Source organism: Cantharellus anzutake (genome assembly GCF_015039405.1).
Source record: "Cantharellus anzutake strain C23 chromosome Unknown EI90scaffold_31, whole genome shotgun sequence".
Classification (NCBI taxonomy): Eukaryota; Fungi; Basidiomycota; class Agaricomycetes; order Cantharellales; family Hydnaceae; genus Cantharellus; species Cantharellus anzutake.
The window spans coordinates 335,181-351,843 of record NW_024066981.1 but is presented as its reverse complement, the minus strand read 5'-3'; the positions used below and the strand labels follow the sequence as shown (position 1 = coordinate 351,843).

The following is a 16,663-nucleotide window of genomic DNA, read 5'->3' as shown; positions in this document are numbered from 1 at the left end:
CACACGACATGCATAGGTCCACTATGTCATGTCATCACCTTCTCACTCAAGTTCTTGCCCAAGTCCTTCTCTGATGCATATGCGAGTGCTGATTCATGGTAAGTCTCCAGAGCGTGCAACCGGATCCGGCGTATGTGGCAAGTCGTTTATTGCTAGCGTTGTACGCTGTCTATTATTAGCACGCATCAGATACTCTCATGGCCTGAAACTATCCCATCACGTCCATCACGTCCATCACGTTCCCTCCGCTTTCTAATACTTGCTGAATATGCTGGATATTATATCTCTATAAACACCAATCCCGATGCATTTTCATAAAATGTTGAAGAGAAAGAAAAGTAAAAAAAAATCAACGAAATGCTGAAGTAAGTAAGGCTAACTGCGTGAACATTGTGACAGGTAGAACGAGTGCTGAGAAAAAAAAAAACATGAATGGTAACGACAAAGCGAACGCCCCGAGAATCACGTAAAAATAGTGAATTAGTCCTGACGCATATAAGGGCGGGGAACAGAAACAACAAAGAGGGACATAAATGGTGAGGGAAAAGTGCGATAGAATGGTCGTTCATTTCTTCGCCATTTCGCGAGCAGCCTTGATTAGCGGCGACAGCGTCCGCAGTGGCTCTGCCTTCTGGAAGAACGGATGCTGTACGAAATAGAATTTCAGCGTTGATTCGGAGATGAATGAGTGACCAATTGAATGCGCACCTGAAGCAATGCAGCAGCATCTGGTCGCTTTTCAACATCGACTTCAAGGGTCTTTGCCAAATAGTCCTTGAAAATAGCCGACAATGCCTCCGGGTTGTTGATCTTTGGTGTCCCGTTGGTTGCAATCAGGTATAAAGCCTTCAGTGGGTTCTGATTGAGATACGGCGGTTCCCCTTCAACCATTTCTGGGGATACAAGGCTGAGTTCAGAGGGCAGTTTGCTGAGGACTAGACATACCTATGGCCATAATTCCTAAACTCCAAATGTCAACCTTTGCACCATATTCCTTACGAGTGACGACTTCGGGGGCCATCCAGTATGGCGTTCCAACCATGGTCGTACGCTTCGAATGTAAAGGATCAGAAATTTGAGCACAGAACCCAAAATCGGCTATGTGAGGAATTAAGCACTGGTATCAGTAGGGGAGCCGGATCATGGCTATAACATCCACGCACTGAGCTTAATATCTCCCTGCATGCTCAATAGGACGTTATCGCTCTTGATGTCCCGATGAATGACACCATGTCGATGGAGATGCTCGAGACCTTGACACGTCTCTCGCGACACAGCAGCAATCTGCCCCTCTGTCATCAAGTTCGCAGTGACGACATCAGTTAGACTACCTCCCTCCATGTACTCCATTATTACCCAGAGGTCGTTCTTATACAAGAAGGAATCGATATAATTGACAATGTTAGGATGACGACTTGAACGCATGACGAGGATTTCGTTAATGATGAGATCCTTTTTCGGTTGCTTGTCCAAATCCATCTGCTTGATAGCAACTGAAAGGTTCGTGCCAACTTGATACGCCGTATAAACGCCACCTGAAGCCCTGTCACGGGGAAAATGGGAAAGGAAAGCAACGCCACGGTTAGTCAGGACTCAAAAAGCCACAATGCAAATAAATAAAGGCAACTTCCGTAAAGCTAAGAAAAAGCCAGGAGATTCAAAAGAGAAAAGCGCAATGAGATACACACCCCTGGCCAATCTTCACCAGATTGCGGTACTGTCTTGTAGGATCCCCCTCGCTGCATATTGCTTGGAGCCGTTTGACAATATCAATTTCGCTGGCTTTGTCTTTCTTCTCCCGCCTTCTGGGAGTAGCGGCGCCAGCCGTCTTCGCAAGTTGCTGAGCAGCAGTACCTGGGGGGGCTGGAGCACGCCGCTCAGAGCGATCACGCGCCAGCAGTTCTTTGCTGCCGACAGGGGTGCTTGGAGACGCAATTGTAGTACCAGAAACTATGTTATCCCCTGGAGCCGCGTACGGGTTATTTGGGGAGAGTGCGGTCTGAACGAGAGTGAGAGAAGAGCTGGCAGGAGAAGGGGATTTTTTGGTTTGATATAGACGAGAGGCGTCGCGTTGCGAGATGGAGCGGGATGGGGTGATATCATCACCCGTTTCTCGACTTCGTGAAGGCGTTTGGGGTGTACGAGCGGACGTGGATCGATCTAAAGCAGGAGGAGCGGGGGCCGGGCGCGAAGGGTATGGCGACGTCGCCGAGGATGGGGTATCTTTTGAAACTGGTGGTGGCACAGATATTTTCTTCGTTGGAGGTGGTGGAGGTGGGCGCTGTGAAAGTGGATTACAGGTAAGTAATGTCATATATGTGGAGAGCTTTGACAATTGTGGGCACGGACAGGATTTACGAAGCCTTGGCCTAAATCAGGCATTGGCAACTTCGCTTCATTCATCTTCCTGGCGAGAGCTTCGTCGACTTCACCATGAACATGTCCCATTTTGTCCCAGACTTCTCCGTGACCTTCTTGATAGAACTTGACGATTTCCATCACAGCTTGAGGGTTACGTTCCTGCTCCAAACGAGAAATACCAGACTCTTGTAGAAGTTGTTGCCATTCCTTTGGCAGGCCAGTGAACTCTCCAGTTGACGAGTTGAAGCCGACATGAGTAAGGTGCACAGGATCATAGGGGGTACTGATCTCGGGTTTCTTCGCCGTACCCAAAAACTCTAATAGTAATAGACGCGTGGGACGACGGTCAGATGGAAAGAGACTGAGGTAGGCAGGATCACAATGGATGACTTGCCGGTCATGAATGAAAGAACTCCTTTCTTTGGTTTTTGAGTGGTGGTCCCGCTACGGGACCGGGAACGAGCCACAGGCGGGGGATGCTCGATTGGCGGCAATGGTTCACTCGCATCAGCGAAGAATTGCTGATCGGAGCTTTGAGGGAGCGCCGGGAGCGATGATCTCCGATCAAGATTTCCGAATTTGTCGTCACTGTAAGCAGCAACATCGGGGTTGTAGAGGTCTTGGAGTGTCTCGGTATTCTGCCTCGAGGGACGGCGCGGCACACTGGTTGATCCTTGCATGGTTTCCTGAAATTCAGATGGGGTTTCGATGTATGTTGCAAATGCGTCCTTTGCGAGACGGCGAGACGCAGGTGGTGGCTTGTGCAGCGAATTACGAACCCTCTGTCCGTCGTGCGCAGGACTCGTTGATCTGAAAAAGGACTGTCTGCCAGGCGAGGCTGAGGGCCGGCGATAGGAAGACCTGTCAGCTGTGCGATCCTCGGGACGAAAAGCTGAAGGAGGGGGGTTGGTCGTATTCTGTGTGTAGTATGAAGCGGAAGGGCCTTGATGCCTGGAATCCGATCCGCTGTCTACTACAGCAGCGCCGTTATAGTGCTCGTGGGGATGCCTGATCAGCGAACGGGTGCGAGATGCAGAGGACATGGTGGCAGGCACGCAACAAGCGGACCACAGGCAGCACGAGGTTGATGTAGATTGTGAGAGCAGACAAACAGAGAGGGAAGAGAGAAAGCGGAGGCAACCGCGTTGATTGACGACCACAACAAGCAACCTCGCGACACTTACGTGGGTTTTTATAAATTGACTCTTGTTAGTTACACTCTGCGCTCTTTTTCGGATCTCAATGAGCTGGTGTTGCGTTACCGAATGCTTGAGATGCTCTTGTCGCTGTCGTTATGGAATGGAGAAAGGCCCCACTGTTTTTGAGATTCGGGACAAACAACCGATCGCAATGAATTTTTTCTCTGCCACCATAACATGCAAAAATCATCGTTCGCAAGCATTTCTCGTCGATGGCTTGACAACAACGGCTGATCCTGCACAAAGCTACACTAATGTTGTCCACAACATTTTTCCTAGCATTTTTGGTGATATTCTTCTCGTGTCAACGATTCAACTCATTTGGTTTCAACCTCGGCGTCGTGGTGACGGACAAGTCTCCCATGCCTGAGGGTATCTGGGATCTCGCAACGCATGATGCTCATATAAGCGCTCTGGAATATCCTATTTCACAGTCTGCTCATTATTTAAGCTTCAATTGCACAATGTTCCTGTTTTAGTTCATTGCCCTCGTTACGGCGGATATGCATGCTCGACACGCGGGGTGGTGCCGATCACCACGCCCCCGATATTCCTGTTGCGGCGCTAAGCTCATCTTGAGCCTGCGTGTCCTATCATGCTTCTTCTACAACTAGCGGAACGTTAATTAGATTTGCACCAGGCCACCACCTGCGATCCCGGAAAGTCAAAGGGTCGAAGCCAATCTGACACGCAAAGGCTAGGGAATTATTGCCGTAGAAGGCGGCCTTTCAGTGACTATACAAAAGAACGAATGATTTACAGATTAATATTGTGCCCAACAAATTAATGCTTCCAATAAGATGTCAAGTCACCGTTTTCCCATAACGATGACCTTTCCCTGTCCAATCCTGACATCCCACCCCGCCTTCTTTAGGGTAGAGTTCACCGCTGGGCCAAGCTTACCTCGATGCCCAGAAGAATGTTTCCCCCATCCAGTGATAATGGTGAAGGGTTCATGGTTGACATCTACATCAGAGCCAGTTAGACCGCATGGAGACATCAAGATGGCGAAAAACTAACCGTGTTTGGCGGAAGACCACCAAGCTTCAACGAATTCTCTGGATAATTTGCTGCACTGCTTGACTGACAGTCCGTGGAAATCTACTGTCTTTCCATCGCTGCGGGTGGAGGACTTAGTTGTTGACTGTTGGTAGGTGCTTCCACGTTGGCTCGCCTTTGACGTGCGCTCTCGACTTGCATCCGGGCAGCGCATAATTCAACTTCTTCAATTTCTTGATACAATCCACGCGCCTTGGACGAAATTTTCAGGAGATTGTTCTTAGTGAACTTTCGTTGCTATCTTACCCGGCTAGCATAGTATTCGGCTGCCCCACCACCCCCTAAACGATGTCTCTTCTTCCAATGATCGGCAGCCTGCAGGAGAGCCTACCCGGAGGAGCAAAAGTGAACAAAATAGGTACTCGATGATGGACGGATAACACTAGCCTCTTTTCTCTTGCTTCGCAGTGTCTCGACTTTCCCCATTACCCCTTCTGCCGTTTCCGAATTGTTTGTCCCATCACCTCCCTCGTCCGGCCCGCACAGAAGGGCAGAATTCCGAGACTCCTCGCGTGCGGATAGTTTATGACGTTTGTTATGCACTGCAACCCATTCTGTCGACGACATGGAAGCAACATTTGACCCTGGGAGTCATGAGGACGTCTCCCCGGCTGTAAATGGTGATGACGTACCTGCAGCTGATGTGGGGGGAGGCTTCCCTCTGCTGAAACGCGATTCAGACGGTGATTGCTCAGAGTGAGCAACTGAGCGCCGAATGACAGTCTCGCTTTTTCCCAAGTCATGCAAACAAGACAAAACATCAAATGCCTTGGCCTTGTCACCACCTGCTGCTTTAAGGCAAGCCTTTGCATCAGGGTACAAGTTTCCTGCTTCCTCCGACGCTACTGGAGAGAATAATTCGACAAGGTGCTTAGCGTCCCTTTCGGTGATCCTGCCAGTGAGTCCATGTGTTTCAGAGGACGTGGAAGGTGCAGTGTTCAGATAACCTCTGAGGGCATCAGCAGTTGTCGCATATGAAGGGTCATGGAAAAGCCCCAAAAATTGGGAGTAGCTTGTCTGAGGAAGTAAAGTGCTTAAGTAGGTGGCCAAAGAGTCCACATGAGACCAGGGATTTTGCGCATCAGAGTTTTGAGGGCGGTTTGCAGAGGGCGTCGACATATGTTGCCGCTGAAGAGTGTCAACAATGAGGATAGGCTTGGGTTTAGGTCCCTTCCCCCTGCGTGATCCATTTCCATTCATGTTCACGTTCCCACTCTCGACCCTCCCCCGTGGTATACCGCTGCCATTCTGGAGGTCGGGAACGTCATCTTCGCTCATATCGTGCTCCATTCCATTGGTCTCTCGTTCCACACCTATAAGGTAATTCACGATGACGTCCATATCAATATCCGGAGAGATGTCTTCAGTGAGGAGGACTTTTGGAGGCCATCCATGCGACTCAAGCGTTCGTTCCAACAATTGGTTTGGAATATTCGGAAAAATTGATCTCAAGAACTCGGGGGGAGTCGAGAACAAGCTGAGGCCAGAAAGCGAAGAGTCCCGAAGGGATAGAGATGTCGATAACGATTCGGAAAGGGATGCTGAATCATCTGGCTCGCCCCTGACGTGTTTCCCCTGAGAAGTGGTGTGAGAAACGGTGGTTGCCTCACCAGCTCCTGCGGCCAGCTGCCGCAAGGTAGACTTCATCTCAAGAATCCAAGACTCAGAAAGCTCGGCCCTTTCCATCAAAAGAGCTTCCACGAGTGCACTATCGATTGCAGGGCAAAATTCTTTCTAGAAACGAGGTCTAGCATGGTACCTTGAGCCTTGGAGCAATGCGTGTAAATACACGCAATATGCACGAACCTGCAAATCTTCCCTCACTTTTTCCTTAGAAAGTGCAGATTTATCCCTGGGACCCTCACGGGAGGTGGATTGTGGCCTGACGAACTGCTTGCCCAGATATAGGACATTTCAGACTCAGGTGGCATGATGTCTGTGGCAGACATGCGTTGACGTGCCTTTATCGACATTGAATGTGACTTGTTGTTTCGCTTATCCATTATTGCTGCTTTTTTGCTTAGTAATCTGGAAGGATGGACAAAGACAACACGGTGAAGCGCTCAATTGAGTCAGGATGCGATCACCTGACCTTCACGGAGTGGTTTCGAGTTTTTGAAGCGCTGTTGGAAGAATATGGCTGTTGCATCAAAAAAAGATGAACCATCTGGTGGGAAGACGTCACCAGACGCGTTCATACCTCTTTATCCACCTCTCGGGAAGCCTGCTGAGCTACCAGAGTTTATACGCAGTGGAAGAACCGTTGCGTTCGCCCTTTCGCCTAGGGCTAATGGCTTGGCCATCTTTGAAACCCTCGTATGCAGGATATTATGACGCTTTGTTTAGTACCTAAATTTGTCATTCTCAGAAAAACCCGGCGAAGGTCGGGAAGAAGCCCTCTGGTTCAGTGTTGTATTTCGCACAGTGGGACAGTATAAGGCCGGATGACGTTCCAGTAGGTATTTTCTGGGACTCACCTAGGATCTTCTAATCACTTTTCCAGTTCTTCACAGATTCATATGTGACATTCGAGTCTCTTCAGCGGGTAGCATTCGTTCAACAAGAGAATGAGGGCATACCGTTTGTAACACGTTCTCGTTTGGTCCAATATGCGCCTTAACAGTTTATTTTTACAGGATAAGGAGCCCGCAGAATATAACGAACTGTTGGAGAATGCTTAGAGTGTATGTGGACAATCTTCAGGCTCATGTTGAGCGTCTCGCTGTACGTATGTTCATCATCTTTTTGTCCCTTATTCATACTCAAGCTAGTCTTAAAGAATGCTGAGACGTTTGATGTGTCTCGGTACCTTCACTTCACTGCCCTCTCATCAACCGTCGATCTCTTCCAGTCCGTGTATACCTCCGAATCAGGCAACACCACTACTGCATTGTTTGGTGAAGAACTGTTGCTTTGGCTTAACATGAATTACGTAGCTCCAAGTAACGAGGAAGGGCCTACTCTGAATTCGTACGAAAAGCCGTGGCTTGCGGATGAGTTCTGGACTTTTGTCCTAAGGCGCGAGATTTCCTACTAACCGCTTGGGTTCGATTCGCTAACCTCCCATCATCATCTGTTAGATGTATTCTCCGTGGTCTTTCTAAATCAGCCATCTATTTTCTTGAGCGACTCTCGAATTCTCATCCATCAAGAATCCTCCGACGACTCGCTACTGAGCTTGTCCCTTTGTTACAGAAGCATCCTCGTTCATTGAATTACGATACAGAGCACGCGTTTCTCACTGCCCATCGAAGGTGGAGGGATACTATGCTGAAAAACTTTAGACGACATGTCGATGCGCTTGATGAAAATGAAGGGAATGGCGAGGCCAAAGATGAAGGGGAGTGGAGGAGCGCGATTGACATCATCTGTTCTATCCTAGAAGGCGACAAAAATACATTATTTCAGATCTGTAAGGACCAAGAATGGGGATGGAGGGAAGCGCTTGGGGTTTGGGGAGTTTGGGTCGATCCTCGGTTTACCAGAGAGGATTTGGCGTAAGTTCGCCGATCATGCTCACCAACTTCCCCTGATGTTTGACAACCAGTTCTACCGTCATTCACATCATCGAGAACCTGCCACTTAATCCTGACCAGCCTGACGAATTGATCCAAACTGCTCTGGCCTCTTATGACATTACTAGTGTAAGCCATCGGTTGGACGACAATTGAGTATGAGTTGACTTGGGCCATCCCAGGTTGTCGAGGGCGTTCGCAAATGGGACATTTGGCTTGCCGCTCACCTTATTGACATGTTTGACAAGCTAGGCGAGTTGGATGGTCAGATGGAGACTGGAACGCAAGATTCGGGGTACGTAGCTCCTCTTGACTCCTCACTGACCGGTTCACTGATCTCCACGTTGAAGTTCATGGTCAATACGAACGTCTGTGCTTGTTGCATATGCGATGCGCCTTCATTCAGACCCGACGCTCTGGCGGGTCACACTAGAATACCTCGCTGCATGTGGTGCAGAAGGGAAAGCTCTGGTTGCTGAAGTGCTGCGACGTGTTCCTGTTGACATCGAGCTGCCCTCACCGAAGGGGAAAGAGAAGGAACAACCCAATGGTCCAATAACCCCGTCAAAACCAAATGTGAATGTTGGGGCTCGGGCATGGAAGTCGATGGTGGAACTGCCGATGCTGAGAAGGAGGCGTGGACAAAGTGGGAAGACAAGATCCTCAAAATCATCAATGTCTGTACTGATTATGGACTTCAAGAGCTACTTCTGTCAATATGCAAGGTAGGACACCTAGAATTGTTCGTTATCCCAGAACCAGCTAAGCACGAAGATTGCGTCAGTCTGTATCTCATGCATTAATGCGGAAAGGGATGTATGGGAGAGCTGTGCAATACTCAGTGCTAGCGAAGGATGCCCGCGGCGTAAGTCGTATAGCAGACCTACTTTTACACGAGTACATCACCAAAGGTAGGTTGTAGTTATTTATCTGCAGCACATCGCCTGACTCTTTACTTAGGCGCAGATGAATTCCGCAGCCAGGTAGCGAACATACCATCAGAGTACCTTCCTTCCCCTACAGCGTCGCTGAACCTATCCCATGGGCGCACTAACGACGTCTTCACTAATCGTCTTCAGTTCATATCCCGATATGCCCACTTCCACCAACTCTTTGCGGAGGGCGAAAGAAGAGAGGCACTGAAGTACTTGGTAGGCATGTTGTCTGGAGGGGTAGTTCCCAGGTATTGGTGGGGGGTTGTGTTATTGGATGCGGGTGGCATGCTTGATGGTCAGTCCGCAATTACACCTCTCGTTTTCGAATCTCACTGGCACATCTAACTGACAGATGAGGATCTATTCTTGACGACGGTCGAGGCTTATGAACTGCTTCGGCATCTCGAAGACATCTACATTCACGCAGAGCAAGGGCTTGGACACGAGTACCTTGGGGCGCTTGAATCAATCATGCACGGGGAACATAATCTACCCAAAGATGCTGAGGGGCGAAAAGAATCTACCGAAAATGCTCTTCGACAGTTGCAAATAGTAAGACTCGCTCTTGCTCGTTATCTTGCACGATGCACTGTTGCAGGGCATCGTTTTTAATGACGTGTAATCGTCTAATGGCCCTGCTCAAATCCAGTCATCTTTCTGCTTCATGACATTAATGCCGTTCAAATGCATTCTCATGGTCAGCCAGACATTTGGCTCTGTGCTATTGAAAAGTCCTATGATGAACGAGTCTGGGCATAGATAATGGCATGGCTTCCCAAACCGTTTCGTGTTGGGTGGAGTTTTCTGCAGGAAATGGAAACTTGAGGGCCGACCACGGGAGGGTAGAGGGAACGTTATGAATCGTCGTCCTGACGAACCGCCTTAGGATTCAGCCTTCTCCACCCCCCTGGAAAGTATTAACGGGCAGCCCGCATTAATTTATTTAGCATTGTACTATACACAATATAGTGACAGCGCTTGCCATCGGAAGTGTCGGAGTTGGTATGAAAGCCCTTGCAATATATGACCCTGACGCTCATAGAATCCGCGAGTCCTGCAACATCCACTTCGACGGATTGCCGAATCAGACTGTATCATGCCTGAAGTCCCGTGAGGGACTCACCATCTCATGTCGTTCAGGCGGTAGATGACACCATGGGAGATGAGGGTGAAGGAGAAATAGCGAGGGAACAAGGGGATGAGCAAGGAGGGATGCTGAGGAAGACGTGAGGCTGGAAAGACCGTGACAATCAAGACGAGAGCGACGTGCGCGAATCTGATACGAATCTGATACGGTGATGAGTGAAAACACGTTCAGATATGAACCTTCATGTGGATCTCGATGCTTCATGTGCAACGGATACGGTTATGGTGTATGGGATTGCACGCAGTCGAAGAAGCTCTTAGTGTTGGGCACACTGAAAATCGACGTGGAGGTATGACCCAGAACCGTTCGATTGACGAGATCGCAGTGCTTGCGTTGAGCCTGGAGTGCCCATGCATCGTGTAGATGCCCCATCGCTGGAAGCAATTCCAGAGTCGCATAGCGGGGAAAGAGCTAAGGCTAAGGAGGTACAGTTCATGTCTCCTCGGGAGCCAAGTCAGACTAGGCCTGAGCCGGTGAGCCTCAGATGATGATCGAGATGCATATTTCGGCGTATGAAGCAATCACCATGGAAGCCACAGTAGCTCACAGTCCAGAAGTCATGTCGGACTCGGAGGGATCACAGTCCATGTGTTTTGAGTGTGACCCAAGTGGGCAAGTGGGAAAGCTTTTGAGGATTTGAGAGTTGACGAGCACATATGTAGACAACCTCAAGCCTCAAGTGTTGACCCAGGGGGACACATAGTGATGAGTCGTTTACGGTTGCCGAGCAGGGCCAGGTCAACGTTCACATCAAGGTCTTAAGTCACGTGACCCAGACATTTTGAGCTCACCGCTACGCGTGTTTAACGGCTTCGGCGCTGTTAAAAACACAGTAGGAATCACATCAGACTCGTACCCGGTCGTTTTCACTCCGTGGACACGCGCACGACACTGCAATGTGGAAATGTGACTACGTGGCTTTTGTATTCAATGTAAAGTCACGTTCTGCTTTCAATACAAAGAGTCACATGCTACTCCGACAATTTGCGCGCGACACGTTTCACATGAGGATCAGAATTGTTTTCTGAGATCGCGTCAAATGCCTAAGTGTACTGCTACTACCAATGTGTACCAGTCGAAGTGTTCGCGCGCAAATTGTCGGAGTAGCATGTGACTCTTTGTATTGAAAGCAGAACGTGACTTTACATTGAACCCAAAAGCCACGTAGTCACATTTCCACATTGCAGTGTCGTGCGCGTGTCCACGGAGTGAAAACGACTGGGTACGAGTCTGATGTGATGCCTACTGTGTTTTTAACAGCGCCGAAGCCGTTAAACACGCGTAGTGGTGAGCTCAAAAAATGTCTAGGTCACGTGACTCAAGACCTTGATGCGAACGTTTGACCTGGCCCTGCTCGGCAACCGTAGTCGTTGCAACAAAGCGTGATCGTACCTGCACTAGAGTTTCACAGTGTTGTCCTAGATTGCATAGTGGACATCGGGCAAAGTGGATGTTTTCTCATGGTGCAATCCTTGCTCGCAGGTGTGATACTGAGTGCTGTCGGGCCTTCGAAGCAGTCGATCGTGCCGACTTAATCCTCAAGCCAGACTTCCCAGCACTGTCATACAAGTATAATGATATCTCCCCGCTTCCTGGGGCGATTGGAGAAATTCGAGCGGGGGGTTTATGATGCATGTGGCCAATTGCCTGGGTCCCATTCAAGGAAGCATCTAAGGACGACGAACAGCGGGCTTGGACCGTGGAAGATTTATTCTGTGACTTGGTGCCCTTGTATTACAGCGTCGCGTTGTGACAATAGACGGCTCCATTTGATACTTGGAAGCACAACTCAAGCATAATGTTTGATTCGCTTTTCTGAATGCAACGCGCATGGTTGTGGGATTTTCTGTCATCCTTCAGCCTTGACATCATGTGAGGTGTAAACAGCTACGAGCATGCGAAAATTAGGACAGATCCGTAGGAAGTTAGAAACAAGGTGGTATCTAAATCATAATCATTCAATATTTCGCGATAATCCCTCAAGAGATGTAATGTCGGAGCCCTGCCGCAGCGACTCTATCCGGCATCTCTTGATTCAAAGCGCTGATTAGTTGGAGAAGTTCCGCTCTACTGCTCTCCTCGATTTGCTCCCCTGAGCTAGGATCGAGGACGTATTGGAAGACTGGGAAGAGTTTGTCGAGGAAATTGCTGATCGCACTGGGATTGACACGGAACAGATGGAAAACAGCGGCGAACACCGCTTTATTCTCTATCAAGTCGGTGCGGAGAGGCAGGGAATCGACAAGAACAGGAAGGACCTGAAGGGAAGGTGATCAGAACGGCTCATTGTTTCTGAAAGGTAACTTGCTTGATCAAGAGGGACAGCTGAATGATTTTTGACAATCATCCGAGCAACGGCTCCGGCGGCATTGTCACGAGCATTGAACGCAGCGTCTGGGGAACCAGGAGGGATGGAAAAGATGGGACGGAGGCTGTTGAGGATCGGAAGGAAGCTGCCACTCAAGTCCGCCTCAGTGAACTCAATTAGAACCCCTGTAGCAAAGGCAGCGTTGCTGCGGACTTCGGATTCGGTATCATCAAAAGCTTTGCCTATCCCCGTTAGCAAGGCCTAGTGATTGATGAATATCACGTGTTGGAACGAGGAACAAACATCCGGGTACCTACCTGAGTATGGGGGGTCACTCCGCCCTTGAGCCCAGTAATGACTTCGCCAATGGAGCCAATGCTTGCGCTCCGCTCAGCGACCGATTTGTTCTTATGCTGTCATAATAATCAGAGTTAGGCGTTGAACCTGGCTCAGCAATTCTTACGTAGTATTTCAACATTAGTGGTAAGAAAGTCGTAAACGCTGGGCTGAAGTCAGATCCAAGAACAGCGGCGATTGCGCCGACCAAATCACAGGCCGCGCCGATGAGAACAGTCTCATACTCGGCAGACTCCTCATCTGCAGGTTCGTCAGCGTCGTCTTGGTCAGGGTCCTGCTGGCACAATGCTTTGCGCTCTAGAATCTTGACCAAGAGAATGCAGACCTGATCCACATCTGTATATTGGCAAGTAAGTGAGTGGAGTACAAGAATAATTTGAGCAACCTACATCCATCGATAAGACCAGGCCCAACTTTGACCAAGGTTTCCGCCAAGTTACTACACAAGATGGACACCACGGACCTTGACAAAACGTCAGATTAGTTCATCCGCGCACAAGAGGAGAACCGATGATAATAAAGGATCAGAGAATTTTTGCGTTGGAACACGGTTCATCTCCTGAGCCATTAAGGCTTCGAAGTGAGCTGAGAAGTATCATCACAGAGGAGGGGATGGCATAGAAAAGTCGGTTTTGTCACTCAACTTGTCATCTTCAGTCTCCCACATTTCCAGAAAGGCTTTCATAGAGGTATCGATAAGCTGCTTGACGGTCTCCGGGAGAGGGACTTTCTGCGAAGCTATTCAGCGAGGCAAACATGAGTTCATGTGGGATGCCACTTACAAGCGGAAGACCCGACTGCCATTGGGGTAATCCAGCAAGACTCTGAAATACATCAATGAACTCAATCAAGGAGGTTGTGGCTGATTTGCGTATGCCCTCATAATAATGATCCAACAGCTCGAGAAGCTCTTTCGTCGCAGGCTCCAGGTATGGAAGGAACGCCTCCTTGGTATAAGTGAAGATTGTTCCGAGTGTGTCAGCAGCGATTTCCTTCTCGACAGCAATAGCGCTGTTAACAGCGAGTGCCTTCTCGTCATCGAAGTCATCATCATCTACATCAATGGTAGATTCAACCCCAGGTGTGCCGGAGTCCCCAGTGGAGAATCCATCAGCGCTCGGGGCGTTGATTGCGTTCACTGGGAGGAGGGTTTTTGTCGATTCATGAAGGCAGATAATCCAAAAAAGGTTACGCACACAATTGCTCCGAAAGGGCAAAGTCTTCTCCACTCTCAGTTTGGCGACAGCTTTCCAGCAAAGCTGGTACAACATGTTCGAGGTATGGAGTGAACTCCACCTCGAAAACACGAGCGATAACACCATAGAATAAAAAGCTGCATTCCTTGAGTCTGGCGCTGCCAAGGGTGACCCCGTTCATGGCAATGGCCATCGAGTCGGCAAAATACGGTCGGAAATTCTCCTTGCCAATGGCCTCAGCCATAGTTCCAAGAGCATCCATAGCAATGCCACGGAGTTCCTGTTCTTCACCCTCAGCGGTAAGAGAGAAGAAAGGCTGGAGACGCTGGAGGGTACTTTGGAAGTATGGCCGGAAGAGTTCCTCACCGGCAGCATGAGCCGCACTTCCGATGGCGCCTGTGACAAGGGACTTGACGCGAAGACTTGTTTGAGGTGTGTTGAGGAGGCCAGAGAGGCGCTCCATGATTAGCGAAATGTAATTTGAAACAATCTTAGATCCCAAGACTTCCAAGTAGGCATCGAGCGCTGTACAAGCAGCAGTTTGTGATTCGGGCTTATCCATCAGACTCATCAAGGCCTTTGAACCAAAGAAGATAGCGTGAGTGTTTTGACTCTTAACGATCCTGCCGTGATCTGCTTACGGGCATGACAGCAGCATGGCGTTCGGCACATTCCTCAGCGAGCCACTCCGTAAGGCACCCAAACGCAACACATGTAGCGTTTCGCACAAGCGGGACGGGATCTTGAAAACCACCATCAATGAGAGGCCAGATCTTCTGAATATGGGGCCTCATGTGTTCAGAGCACCCCTCAACTGCAAGACCAAAGCATGTCAACGCAGACTTGCGTAGTCGAGGGTCTTGTGATTGGATGTATTGATGGACAAGATCCATCAGCGGCTGGAAAACTTGGGAAGGAGGAAGATTCGTGGCCAACGAGTCAACGGCACGGTAGGCAACCTATAGGATTAAGGTCATGAAATGTCCCTCCTAAGAGATCGGTGGCATACTCGAGCAGGAGAGTCATCCTCCAGATCCTCTGGCTCCTCTTCACACCCAATTCGGAGAAGTGCCTCAAGAATGGGTCTTGCCAGATTGAGACTTTGCACCTTACTCTTCTTGCTATTTGATGCGTCAGGACGTGAAACACAAACCTGCGCAGGCGCTTACTATCGAATAACCCAAGTCAAAGCATTAAGAGTCATGTTTCTTGCCTCGTCATCGTAGGTAGTATTCGCACCAACAGTCGTGAAGAACTCGACCAATTGGGGAATATGTTTCGATAATAAAGGCGTTTCCTGAGGCACCCGAGTCAGCCACTTGTGTATTTAACCATGTGAAGACTGACAAGGATGAGGAAAGTCTCGAATACATCGACGCCATGTCGCACACCGTCTGTGTCACCCTTCTCCAATGCCGCCCCAATGACTGCCATCATGGCTGGAATGAGGGATTGGAATTGAGCCTGTGACAATTTAAGTAGAAGAAAGTAGTCAAACGAGTTGAACATACGATTTCAGCCTTATTCGTGGACTCCAGATACTGGGAAAGGATACCCATGGCTCTTGTTAAAGCCAAAAAAACAGAGTCAACGGTAACGCAAGCCGTAAACGTGGATAAAACTAACCTTAGTGTGGTCACTCTGACTTCCAGGCTTTCGGGATCCTGGATGAGAGTGGTAAAGTGTTGGATGAAACTCATGGGACTTGTGGGGTTGGCATCAACGATGGTCTCAAGCGACGTAAACAGTACGAAGATTCCAACTTCACGATGCACAACACTTGGACTGCTCGTTGTCTGTTGAAGCCATGGTAGCAATTCGGGCCATTGATTTACCCCCAACTCTAGTTCCGCAATGACAGAGATGACGCGGGAGAAAGAATGTCGAACGATTGGTCTAGAAGAGTGAGAGAAAATCAATTCAGTTGGGTGGGCCACAACCATGAGGACAGGAAAATGGTCCAATCGAGTCAGTAGGATGGCACGACATACACAGGCTCATTTATTACAATCTCAAGAGACTTGGACTTGATGGTGTGCCGGATATTTTGGGGAACTGCCAGCCATAATGCACCATCCTTTTGCGACACCCGTTTGCGAAGTTCGACGGACGCGATTTGACGGATCTACGATAGTGATCACGTTTGTTTGCTTCTCAACATGGTCAGGTACGAAGTACATACGCTCTGTTCCGGGGAAGTCGCGACAATTTCGAAAAGGCCAGGTATGCAATCAGGGCTACGATAGAAGTCCTTGTTCAGAGTGGCAGTAGCCTGGCGGCGACGCAAGACTTGATTAGCTGGAAGAATGTAGAAAATGGTTACAATCACGTACAGCTTTTATGGCATTTGTGTCTGGAGCTGTGGATTGCCGTAAAAGTTCGTGAAGGCGCTGAATATAATTTTGCTGCAAACTCATTGGCAATGACGATCGAGAGTGTGCAGAGAAATTTACTTACTTCCATGACGGACTGAAATGTACTGAAAATAGAAACAAGAAGGGATTATTGGAAGACGCGTGCAGGACAATGCTCAACTGTCGAAAATCGAACGTTGACTCGCCTGTTGGAAGACAAACTTTTATGGAC

General features: G+C 49.1%; 4 protein-coding genes across 4 annotated transcripts; 1 reads left to right on the top strand and 3 right to left on the bottom strand.

The window, feature by feature from the left end:
* Nucleotides 1-319: 319 nt before the first annotated feature.
* Nucleotides 320-3,234, bottom strand: EI90DRAFT_1396321 (kinase-like domain-containing protein). Its single transcript, XM_039051756.1, has 7 exons — nt 2,756-3,234; nt 2,350-2,678; nt 1,689-2,281; nt 1,164-1,543; nt 946-1,098; nt 709-893; nt 320-646 (listed from the first exon to the last, which is right to left on the bottom strand). Exons 1-7 carry the CDS (start codon nt 3,039-3,041, stop codon nt 566-568), a joined length of 2,007 nt encoding a protein of 668 aa, XP_038914862.1. The 5' UTR covers nt 3,042-3,234; the 3' UTR covers nt 320-565.
* A 1,017-nt stretch (nt 3,235-4,251) lies between these two features.
* EI90DRAFT_3155339 (uncharacterized protein) lies at nt 4,252-6,625 on the bottom strand (the record flags this gene model as incomplete). The annotated part of the gene is made up of 8 exons (XM_039065990.1): nt 4,252-4,526; nt 4,581-4,678; nt 4,735-4,811; nt 4,866-4,946; nt 5,001-5,203; nt 5,252-6,353; nt 6,426-6,509; nt 6,581-6,625. The coding sequence occupies 8 exons, from the start codon at nt 6,620-6,622 to the stop codon at nt 4,369-4,371; spliced, it is 1,845 nt and encodes a 614-aa protein (XP_038914861.1). The 3' UTR covers nt 4,252-4,368.
* An 80-nt stretch (nt 6,626-6,705) lies between these two features.
* EI90DRAFT_3155338 (Nup85 nucleoporin-domain-containing protein) lies at nt 6,706-10,056 on the top strand. The gene is made up of 13 exons (XM_039065989.1): nt 6,706-6,935; nt 6,988-7,074; nt 7,123-7,199; nt 7,256-7,343; nt 7,399-7,637; nt 7,700-8,116; nt 8,167-8,263; nt 8,317-8,429; nt 8,485-8,780; nt 8,837-8,859; nt 8,919-9,045; nt 9,095-9,364; nt 9,422-10,056. Exons 1-13 carry the CDS (start codon nt 6,756-6,758, stop codon nt 9,679-9,681), a joined length of 2,274 nt encoding a protein of 757 aa, XP_038914860.1. The 5' UTR covers nt 6,706-6,755; the 3' UTR covers nt 9,682-10,056.
* A 2,139-nt stretch (nt 10,057-12,195) lies between these two features.
* Nucleotides 12,196-16,494, bottom strand: EI90DRAFT_2924212 (ARM repeat-containing protein; the record flags this gene model as incomplete). The annotated part of the gene is made up of 18 exons (XM_039054851.1): nt 12,196-12,474; nt 12,497-12,498; nt 12,521-12,785; nt 12,842-12,937; nt 12,988-13,217; nt 13,271-13,344; nt 13,526-13,611; nt 13,664-13,997; nt 14,080-14,654; nt 14,719-15,036; nt 15,087-15,198; nt 15,247-15,374; nt 15,425-15,541; nt 15,589-15,640; nt 15,704-15,973; nt 16,069-16,202; nt 16,260-16,349; nt 16,411-16,494. 18 exons carry the CDS (start codon nt 16,492-16,494, stop codon nt 12,196-12,198), a joined length of 3,246 nt encoding a protein of 1,081 aa, XP_038914859.1.
* Nucleotides 16,495-16,663: the final 169 nt, after the last annotated feature.